Source organism: Colias eurytheme, chromosome 10, assembly GCF_061535395.1.
Source record: "Colias eurytheme isolate Ceu_HAF_F1 chromosome 10, ilColEury1 Martin Lab GWU primary, whole genome shotgun sequence".
Lineage (NCBI taxonomy): Eukaryota > Metazoa > Arthropoda > Insecta > Lepidoptera > Pieridae > Colias > Colias eurytheme.
In genome coordinates this window covers 756,391-767,897 of record NC_142989.1, presented here as the reverse complement: position 1 = coordinate 767,897, position 11,507 = coordinate 756,391, and the positions used below count along the sequence as shown (strand labels likewise).

Sequence of the window (11,507 nt, the reverse complement as noted above, 5' to 3'; positions counted from 1 at the left end):
TAAAAATATTGTGAATGTTTCTGTCCTTACCGTTAATTATAGTGCTAACAAAAAACAGTCAAACTTGTATTTATTTAAGTAATTATAATCCATGTAAGAGCATGATATTTTCATTGAAATATTTGTATGACAACACTGCGCTAATAGGAAATTACCTTGTTATTTGAGGCCAATGATTTTTTTTTTTTTGAAAAATCCTAAATTCACTGTATCTGAAGTTACATTTCAATTTAAAGGGATTGTTTTGTCATTCGTGTGATTAATTTAAATGAAATTAAAAAGTTGTTCATTACATTAATCTAACCCATTTTAATAATTAAGACTGAGCGTAGTCTGAGTAATATTACCATTTCTAATCGCTAAGATAAAAAATGTAGTTTAAAAGATGTCCAATAAACGTCGCCAAGCATTAGGGTGCACTCACACACATCAGTCACCGTCAAGTCACCGATGACTGATCGGTGACGGTTCGTGTACGTATCCACAAACACCAGTCACCGTCATGTTGTCCGTCAGTCACGTCGCCGGTTTGACTGAATCATTGAACACATACATCAGGTTAGTCAGTGATTAGACGTGTGTCACGCTAGAGAAAATGTAGCAATTGACGGTAGCACGACGCTGACTGAACTGAGACGTGACGGCACCGGGTGAGTGGGGATAAAAGTATGATACAAGTATGATTATTTGACGTGCCTGACCGGTGACGTCACTGATAGATTTCGTGCCGGCGACTGTCGTGTGGGAACAGAGTCATACTAGAACTATTGATACATATTTTTTTTTAATCCTGTCCGGTGACGTGCCGTGACGGTGACTGATGTGTGTGAGTGCACCCTTAATTTGTAGACGCGTTTGGGACCCTCATTTATAATGATTAGCCGGTCATAACGTCTGTCGACCAACCTCTCATAAACTACCCCAATGTAAATATCACCCTTTATCTGTCTTTAACAATTTCGTAAAACGCACTAAACCATCGTCGGAATATAAATTACACAACTACAACGAACGTATTTCAATAACCAAATTAACTGCTGAAGCAAACTGAACTTTACCAGCAAAGCATAAGGCGTGATCACTATAAATTTCAACTCGAAGATTGTTAGAATTATTTTGGTTATTTTAGCAGAGAACAGCCTCTCAAATTGCCCCCTGCCAATAAAAAAGGGGAAGGCGCGGGACTGAATTTTGTTTATCGCTATCTTTATGGTGGGCCACCATTTATTTATACTGATGCGTATGTGTCTTGTAATATAATACTGTGGAATTATGCTTTTCGTTAAGGGAACGAATTTCACGGTGCACAAATTTGTATAGAAAATAAATTTAACGTTGCCATTGTTCGACTTGCTTGAATAGTGTTTGGTGCAGTCGATCGTATAAATTATGGGACGGATTAATCGATTGTAATTTTAAATTGTGTTTATGGCATTGCTTTACTTGTAAAAGATTAATCACGCATGAAGGTGACATCATGCGTGTATAATAAACTTATTAGTGCGATGTTCACACAAGAAAATACATAGATAAGATTAGAAATCTCAAAGCGCGGAAATAAAAATTAATTGGTGTTTCACTTGGGTATTCTGTAATCATGCGTTATTTACATAGAAATGTAGGTTGTCGGGTTTATAATGTGTTGAATAAACGTTTTAATTAATGAGATGTTTATTAAAATATATTGAGTGAATGTTAATATTATTTATAAATATTAATGGTCCAGTTATTTAGCAATAATTTATAATGTTGTATACATTAGGTTTATTTATGTGCAACATTATAAATTATAATAGTTGTATATGATACGTAATTATTCTAACTCATAACTTGATTGTATCATGATTAAAAATAAATTAATTAGAAAACATGGCTTCTAACTTGCCCTTAAATAAAAAGAATCTCAAACAAATAAGGATAGTGTTACGTCCTCTACCAAGAAGACATCTGTTTAAGGGTTGTTGTTTATTATTTCTTCACCCCTTTAATCGCTACCATACGTTCACACAATTTTGACCCTTATACCTTGTACTTTATTGTTTAGTTTAATGTAAATTATTATTTCCACGAACGTGTTTAATAGTTGTTTATTGTTCAATGTGCGTGCACTCATAGAAATTCAACTTGTATTTACCTATTGTTAGAACTGTTTATCGAGTCAGTGATTTTATTATCGCCTGCTTCTCATTAGTGGAATTCAATTACATCATTTTTAATTTAGTTTTGTGTTTCATAGAAATCAACTCATAAATAGAATTCATAAACAACATTAAATAATAGCAGCGTAAATTATGTTTCTAGGATCGAACCTGAGTACTATCACGAGATATTTATAAGTGGAATTTGTCAGTAGGTATTTGAAACACAAGTGTTAAAGATTTAGTTAATACATAATACAAGTAGATCTTCAGTATAATTAGAGAGGTATCATACCCTAGCGCAGCAAGGCTTGCTTGAACCACAGTCTAAAAAAATCCTATTAAAATATTTATACTGTGCTTGAACTTTAAAGTGAAGTGAACACCAACAACCAGCAATGAAAAAGAAATTATATAAAAAAGTCATACGATGCTAGTGAAATTGTTGTGATAATAATATTAGACAGCACAAAAATTATGTGAATAGAAATTTTGATTTTGTTTCACCCTCACACAATGTTTTAAGCAAATAAAATGAACTTGAACCTGAGTAATAAAGCTTGCTAGGCTTATCTCAGTTGTAAAATCCCACTAACAATAATTCTCAGAAGTTTTTCGTAATAAAACAGATATCTCCTTTCACATATTTTTCCGTCATCTCTAACCTTACGGAAAGTACAGTCGGCAAAAGGCTAAAGTCATAAACGGTTGTAAAGTAATATAACAGTTTTAGACAATAGTTGTTGATGCTTAGCGCCGGCTTTCGGCAAGTTCACAAAATAGTACAATTGTCACTCATTATGTAACTCATTAAACATTGTTTCTTGCACTTTTGAGATGTACCGGCAGTGTGCGGCCATGAGAAGAGCAGACAATATCGCTCTCTACTATTTTTACGATATTTTGAAATTATTGAGTACTAAGTATAATATAAGCTAAACATTCTTAGTAAAATTTAATATAAAGGTTCCATTAAAAAGATACGTTTGTATAAATAATATATCTTTTTCTTTATTTTCATTTTCGTGAAATATTAGTCTTAATGAACGATTAAAATTGTATCACAAACATGTTAAACATATTGTATTATGGCAAATTTTTTAAATTTTAACTTTAATCAAGTTAATATAAATCAGGCTTACTCTACTTTTAATTTAACCCACCTTTCACCAACAATTTTCGCCTCAATTACCAACATACGATTACGTTCTCCCTACAATTTCTTCCAACCGCTCGTTCCATAGCCCCAAGCGAGTAACAACGTTTTGTAAAATTATTTACAACGGCGGCATCCACAAAAGCTCTGTTTATTGCGCCATAAATACTGATACTACAACGATATTTATTCCACCTCACCTGTTATTTATCGTTTTACATCCGCGCCCTGGTTTTTACGCGTTACAATTTTTACATTACGTCCAATTCTGTCAAGCTTCGACGTCTTGAGCGATTACAATTTAATTGAGTTAAGATATTATAGTCATCGCTAACATACGCTACATAAGTTCTTTACTCAGTGGACAACTGTAATAAAGTTCTTCGTATGACACACTTATTTTTAAATTAAATTATAATTATTTAATCGTGGTAGCATCGAAGTACAATTTCCGTTTTCTGTTGCTTGATCGTGAACTTATCGTCGTCTTTATTTCACTTTGCACAATTTTATTTCTGATCCTGTGATTTCTGAATTAAGACTTTATTAACCGATAAAGTAGGGTTTTTAGACAAAATAATATATCATCTCAATTTGAAGACAACAGAAACACTTAACAATAATGTGAACTATTATAATTTACAAAAATAATTGAATCTGACTCTTTGAAGCACTCTACTAAGTACGTAGGTCCTTAATGTTCTTTGAATTATATTTAAAAGCGAATTTTCTTTTATTACTCAGTTAATTAAGGTGAGCCGTACAGGTAACTCTTGGGACGAGGGAAAATTTTATTACGAAAAGATAAAAGTCACTTTTAAAGCAGATTCCGTTTTATTTGCCCTTATCTCTAGCTACGATAACATTTAACAGCGTTATAAATATTACAATTAGGGGTTGAATAGATAGGCAATTTTATGAGTGGTTTTGGGGGGTCCGTTGGCCGTAAAGTTTAGCTTTATGTTAATGTACCTATGGTAAATATTTATGAACGTTTCCTGTACAAATCAAATACTGAGAACGCATATTCTTATGTGTTTTTTGTTATGTATATTTGCCATGTGATTTGGCTTTTATAGTGGTACAGTAGGAATGTTAGGATATTCTGTGAATAAATAAACACAAGTTTAGTTCAGAAAAATACTTTTATTAAGTTTATTAACAAAACTGTATTACATCTCAAATCTGTAGCCTGTGACGTTACCCTCATAATATGATTTTTCTGTTGAAGTTGTTCTTCCTGTGGATTCATTATTCGGTAAAATCTTATCGATTTTGCTTCTCTGTGATCTGTTACAGTAAGTATGCTCTTCGTTATAATAAAACACACTCACTTGAATACTGTTAAGCTGTTAACGTTTCACTTCCAAATATCTCATTTAATTTGAGTTCATGTATTCTTTAATATTTTGCTCAGACCTAATATTTAAGAATGTGTCCCGCGGTTTCACCCGCAGTGATCTGCTCTTTTTGGTCTTAGCGTGATGATATATAGCCTATAGCCTTTCTCAATGAATAGGCTATCTAACACTGAAAGAATTTTTCAAATCGGACCGGTAGTTCCTGAGATTAGCGCATTCAAACAAACAAACAAACTCTTCAGCTGAAGCTTATAATATTAGTATAGATTAACCTGCCTCTACGAAAAGGTTCTGTCAATATCATTAGTTATTATTTATCCACCATAAATATATTTGATTTCATACCTTCTAAACACCACTAGAAAAATGTTCTGTCTCCTTACAAGTTACAATCTACATCGTCATTCATCACGGTGGTAATGAGTCAGGTTGAATTGTTGCCGGATGCGGCGACATCAAAGCGCTGGCGGCAACACTTGAGTTTGTTAACACAGCTGTTTGTACCGTGTCCTGTCACGTATTGCAATTTGGAGTATATCAATAACTTGTCAATTATTATTTTTGAGTAAAAAAAAATAACTTTTACACTATACAGAGCCAAAATTTCCTACTGGGATTGATTGGCAACTTGAAATGCATGGTACCTTTTAAAACGAAAATGACGCTTGGGCCTAAGAAAGAATTGCTGAAAACTGGATTCTCAGTCTTGAAACAAAAAGTAATTCATCAAAAATGCAGTTAAATATTTATTTCTTTGGAAAAATATTAAAAGTGGTAGAGGAAGAAATGCTTTAATAATTACACCTTGCTGATTAACTAACCCAGTAATTTCAAAGTATATTTCACTATATAATTGTCTATCCTAAACACAACATAGATAATAATATACTGAACGTAATAGTCCTATTCTATTACCCCAATTATACATCGTTTTTATAAAAAATCCGCTAAGCTCAACGACTCTACAAGCCACATAAAAGGTGCCGCATTTTTCTCTTCTTTTTGTCCCTTTAATAATATGCCGTTTACACGTAAATAATGTATTCTATTGACATGTAATTGGGTTCGGATGTCCGTATTGCTATTAACTCATGCGTGGTCTGTTTTGAGATGGTTTTGTAGTTTTTATGTTTGCTTGTGTGGTAACATGTTTGGGATCCCAAATTCGAATTGGTACAATAGTATTTGATTGTATTCAGAAAGAATTGTAAGAATGTTTGTTAATTTGTTAAAAGTTGATGCAGCGTATGTTTATTGAACTTTAAACGGTTTGTTAGTTGATCGAAATTGAAAATCAGCTTAGGGTAAGTTTTATGGTTGAATGGAAAAGGATGTAAATATAAATAACAAAAACGTACGTACATATTATTAATTCTATGATTTCCTATGTGAGTAACTACTTTGTTCAAATAAAAGTTTAATTGATTGGTGAGCTTGGTTGTCATTGATTAGAGAATTTTATAAATAATGATGGAATTTTTTGTTCAATCTCAAAAAATATAATATGTCTCTACATTTTAATTATTTGAAATTCATCGATTATATAATTGGTCTAGTCATGCCCCAGTTTTGTTGTAACTTAAGCTTATTTTGTGTAACATTTTAAATACAATGTATGCTCTAAAAGCAATACTTTTAGCTCAAAGATAAAACTTTTTTATTTTGTCAATACATAAACCTTTTTTCAAATCGATATCTTCATGCTAAATCAGTGGCTTTCTATTGTGCATTATCTGGCTCGTTATCTCCTACAGACCAAAGCTATTTAGATAAGGTATGTTATCTTTAATGTCCTGATTACAACTTATAACCCTATAAGCTGAACTTTTATGCGTTTTACCTATATTAAAGTATACGTAAATAATTTCGAAGGGGCAAAATCACAGACATGTGGCAAAATAAATAAAACAAAGTTTATAATATCGATGTGAATAGTTTTATTTAAGTATATACAAAAACTACTGAACTTTTTTGGGTCGAGTACCTATTATAAAAAAAATAGCGACGAGAGCTTTAAATTCAGATTTTGCATTCCAAAAATTTGATTGTTCTTTATCATCTCGGATTGTTAATTTTGAAATAATAAATAAATGACATAAACCAGAAATGTTTATAATTTAATATTTGTATAGGTAGGTAGATAAAAAGAGGTTAGTTTTTTAATTAAGATTTTTTTAATAATCTTCTTACACAGATTAAGATTAATCCAAGCTTGTGTATTCTTAAGAGACAGTAAAAAAGTATTTAAGTCTTCGTTAAAAAAGAATATTATGTAGATAAGATTATTCTTTTCTTCCTTTTTACTTTTTAATTATAACACAACGGATTAACATCGTTAAAAAGTCTATTTCTATACTTTTCCACTAAGCCATAATCACTTTTAACACCATGGCTTAGCACTTTTACAAAAGCATGAATAAAAAATAATACTCAAGGACAATAATACATTTTTATAGCACACGTTGCACATTTGCCAAAACATTGTAAAAGAGAGCACGATTTCAATGTACGAAAAAGATTTTAAATAAGTGATAACTTTCCATTCGAGACACGTACAAAATGATTTAGTCACAAACTCGTGAAACCATAAATGCGAGGCGCCCATTCTACGGTCTACCTAAATAAACACTAAAACGCCCGTGTTCCTAATTTATAGAAATACGGGCCCGCGAGACCCCGTATCGCAATAAACATGTTTTTTGTTTAGCATGTCCGCGCTCTGTCAAATATATTACAACCCGCCGTGTTATTTACGACCTCTGTCGTCCGCCCATACGTTATACTTACTATCTTTGTTTGGACACAATAAGCAATATTTCTAAAGGTCCCGACATGCTCGCAGCTGTTGATATGGGTTTCCAAATTGACATATTTAATTTGATCGCTACGGAGGGCTCTTTTGACCAAGCCGTGTTTGACAGGTTTTAGTGTCGGATTAACATTAACATTATGGACTTTACGCTGTCAATGGAATGAAATACTCGATCATAAACGTTGACATCAAACGTGTACGTGGAAACGTAGAACAGATCAATTTTCCCCTTTGAACTACGGAACAAAGACGGCTGTAAAAGAGTAAGTAGTTTCGAATGTGTCAGAAAAGCGCCGGCGAGAGAGCGGTGTCGAAAGCGTAATAAAAGTGGCGCGGAACAAAAAAGCTACGGAGTGTAGCGGGCAGGTAGACGCGGCGGTTCAAAGCGATGCCGTCATGGGTGGCTCGCCAACGCCATCGCACGTCTCAATCCGCACCAGGCTGCCGGCCATACCGCCTTTCCTTTTTCCCCTACCGCAATGCAGCTATGTGTCGTTTCCGCTTTATTTTTTATGATCGTACTCTGCAGCGGAGAGGTATAGTGCAGCTCTTCTAACAAAGACTTAAGATAGCGCCGTCCCTGTCGCGCGGGGACGGCGGCGGGGAATGAACGTCGCGCTCAAGTGGGGTCTCGTCTCACACAGTCACCTCGACCGCCGCCACGGACGCACGCATTCGTTGCAACATTCCGCGCGACCACAGAGTAGTTTGTGTTGAGAGCTTACAGTGACTAACGTAAAGTTTACAAGTGATCGTGAAAGTTGTTCTCCAAATGGTGGTTCTTGAAGACGGAGGAATGATGACTAGCAACCCCAATCAGTATCTACAGCCTGATTATTTGACTCCCCTTTCGTCCTCTGTAAGTATTTTAATTGTTTTTAGTTATTTTAAATACTTAAAATAATTTAAAATAAAAAAAAAATAAAACTATTTGATATTTTTAAAAAACTGTATTTCATTGTTATAGATTTTAATTTTTATTTCTTTTGTTACAGTTGGACTCCAAGAAAAGCCCTCTTGCGCTTTTAGCGCAAACTTGCAGCCAAATCGGTGCTGACACCATGCCTTCTAAGCCGCTTTTACCTTCTTTGGACAAGAAAAAATCAGTGAATAGTGTTAATAGTGATTCAGTTAGCCGTTCATCTCCTAATGCCCCTAAAATGGATAAACCCCGCGCTACCCCGGAAAATAAGCACTTAGCTTTCAAACCGTATGAAAATACAGTTGTTACGAAGAAACCCGAAGAAACCCGTCCATCATCTAAAGCGAGCTCTGACAGTTCTGATGATAAAAAATCTGGAAAGAGCACACCCGGACGTAAATCAACTCCACCGACAACAGAAAATGGAAAAAATAGCCCTGGCAATGAACAAAAATCTTCTTCATCCAGTTCTTCAGGCACTAGCCCGATCATTCGTTCTGGGTTAGAAGTTTTGGGTCATGGCAAAGACCATCTCGGTGCTTTTAAGAATTTACCCGGCTTGCCTGGATTTAATCCTCTCACTGGCCTTTGCTGCCCGCCTGGAATGGAACAACATGCAAATCCGGCATTTAGACCACCATACGCTGGAGCTCCGTTCAGTGCTCACCATGCTGCAATGCTGGCCGCCGCCGCCGGATTCCCAGGATCTTCACCAAATCCTTATCTTGGCTATGCTCGTGTTAAGACACCTGCCGGTGGAGAAACTTTAGTTCCAGTTTGCAAAGACCCCTATTGCACTGGATGCCAATTCTCAGTGAACAACCACCACTTGCTCATGAGCAACGGATCTTGTCCAGCTGGCTGCACTCAATGTGAACATCAGAAATACAATTTAGCTATGGCTATGGCTCTATCTCAACAAGGAGCCGGCGGCATCCCGTACCCGCAAGTCACGCGCCCTTACGTGTGTAATTGGATTGTGGGCGAATCATATTGCGGGAAGAGATTTGGAAATTCTGAGGAACTCCTGCAACACTTGAGAAGCCATACGGCCGACGGATCTACACCCTCTTCAACGGCTTCATCCCAGCCGTCGCTATTAAACCCATTAAATCCGCTGTTCACTACCGCTGGCCTCCGCAGTGCGTACCCGACGGCGCCTCTTAGCCCTCTTTCTGCGAGTCGGTACCACCCATACTCAAAAGCTGGCCTGCCTGCGAGCCTCGGATCTTCCCCGTACGGCGCTTTCAACCCAGCTCTTGGTCCGTTCTACTCTCCGTACGCTATGTACGGCCAAAGACTCGGAGCGGCCGCCGTTCACCAATAAATCAGTGTTGTAGTGATCTTCTAAGTCGACGATTCGGATGGACATGTTTATTGTTGTATTGTCCAATTTTCTTCTGTGATATCAATAGACTCTAATTTATGATAAGGCGAAACGCGCCATGACAAATTTAGTGAATAGTGCAATGTAATTGTAAGTTAATATTTAAGCAAACTTGTTAGAGTTTGTGTCTACGCGGGTGATGAGACTATTTTGAAGACTTTGTACAGCCAAATGTGTGTAAATAAGGATAACTATGTTATATTATAATAATGAATGAATTATTTCAAATATATCTACGTAAAATTTATATTTTCTTTTATTTGACCTTATCATTACACAATACATGCTTCGAGACCAAAACTCAAAATTGCAAACAATATACTTAACTTAAAACTATAAAATCTTAAATAGAGAGATATTCTTACACATAAAGTCATAAAACATAATATAGTTCATACTAAAATTTAATGTACATATTTATATTTAAAAAAAAAATTGTTTGCGCTTCGTACACACCAAGTATAGATTTACTGACATTTTTATCTCTGACAAGATTAGTTCTCTGGCAATAAATCTCATAGAAAGCGCATTAAACACCGACATAAAACTGAATTATACGCCATCAAGTTGAAACGACTTTCCAACTATGGCGCAGCAGCAATAAACCCAACAGAATGATTGATTAATGTACCTCTAACACACACATTAGTGCCGTCAATCAACAAACGTGGCGTGATAAAACAAGACTACAATCACGCAACACTACGCCCACCTAATGTGATAGAAAAAACTCGAAAACAATTTAACTTCATTGAAAACATACAAAAAGAAATAATATAATACACGCAAAGAACCGCTCTCAGCATTAATAACAGAACCGTGAGCTGTCAGTCCTGTTAATGCCGAGTTTTTTTAATAAATGTTATTTTGATTAGGCCCACGTCATGTCGAAAATTCAACTGTCAAAAGCATAATTGGTCGCGTGAAAAGATGGGAAGACAGCTGGCAGAGTAGTTGAAAACAGAGGCTAAATTATTTTATCTCTACCGTCCGTTTCGACACTTATGTAATGAAAAAAATTGCTTCACCTCATTTTGTGTCTTAGACTTTAATTAAATAAATTAACAGCTGAAGTTTAAATGGGTATCATTAATGTTTCATAATGCTTCACCAGAACGAGCAAAAAAAATGTTGTTTCACGCATTGTTAATTTGCTTGCGTTTGCTCACTGTCTAGCGAATAATTAAAACGGCAGACAATATAAATAGGCAATTAGCAAGATAATTATTTTTTTATTTATTTCGCAATGAATATTAATATGGAACCATTCTCTTCAACGAGCAATATCCTTACTTAATGTGGCCATCCATTTATTTCAAATACAATATTGCGATAAATAAAGTGATAATATAAGGGGTAATAAAACATGTTATTGATTTCATTACTGGCATTGTCACGTTGTCATAAATCAGTAGAGCTATAAAATTTACTAGCCAGATAACTTAATGCGACTTTGACATAGTTTTCCGAATGTTTCGTACCGTGCCAAGTTTGGTGCTCGTAGCGCCATCTAGTTGTTTAGAACTGAACTTCCGCACGATTCTCGTTTGCATTAAAAATATTTGTATAGAAACTGGCCTTCCACAGAATGAAGTAAAGCTCAAAATACTCAACAAGTAATCTGATGTTATATGTTTTGTACTGAAAAAAATATAGGTTGCATTATTATTACGCTCTACAACATACTCTTTCCTATGTAGAGTTTTGTAAAACCATCATTCATACACGAAG

General features: G+C 35.0%; 1 protein-coding gene across 1 annotated transcript; it reads left to right on the top strand.

The window, feature by feature from the left end:
• The first annotated feature begins 8,051 nt into the window (after window positions 1-8,051).
• Window positions 8,052-10,023, top strand: noc (zinc finger protein no ocelli). The gene is made up of 2 exons (XM_090106398.1): window positions 8,052-8,326; window positions 8,463-10,023. The coding sequence occupies exons 1-2, from the start codon at window positions 8,240-8,242 to the stop codon at window positions 9,714-9,716; spliced, it is 1,341 nt and encodes a 446-aa protein (XP_089962524.1). The 5' UTR covers window positions 8,052-8,239; the 3' UTR covers window positions 9,717-10,023.
• Window positions 10,024-11,507: the final 1,484 nt, after the last annotated feature.

Coding starts and splice junctions, on each gene's coding strand:
- noc (XM_090106398.1), top strand. CDS start 8,240: ATGGTGGTTCTTGAAGACGGAGGAATGATGACTAGCAACCCCAATCAG. Junction 8,327..8,462: donor TGACTCCCCTTTCGTCCTCT/GTAAGTATTTTA, acceptor CTTTTGTTACAG/TTGGACTCCAAGAAAAGCCC.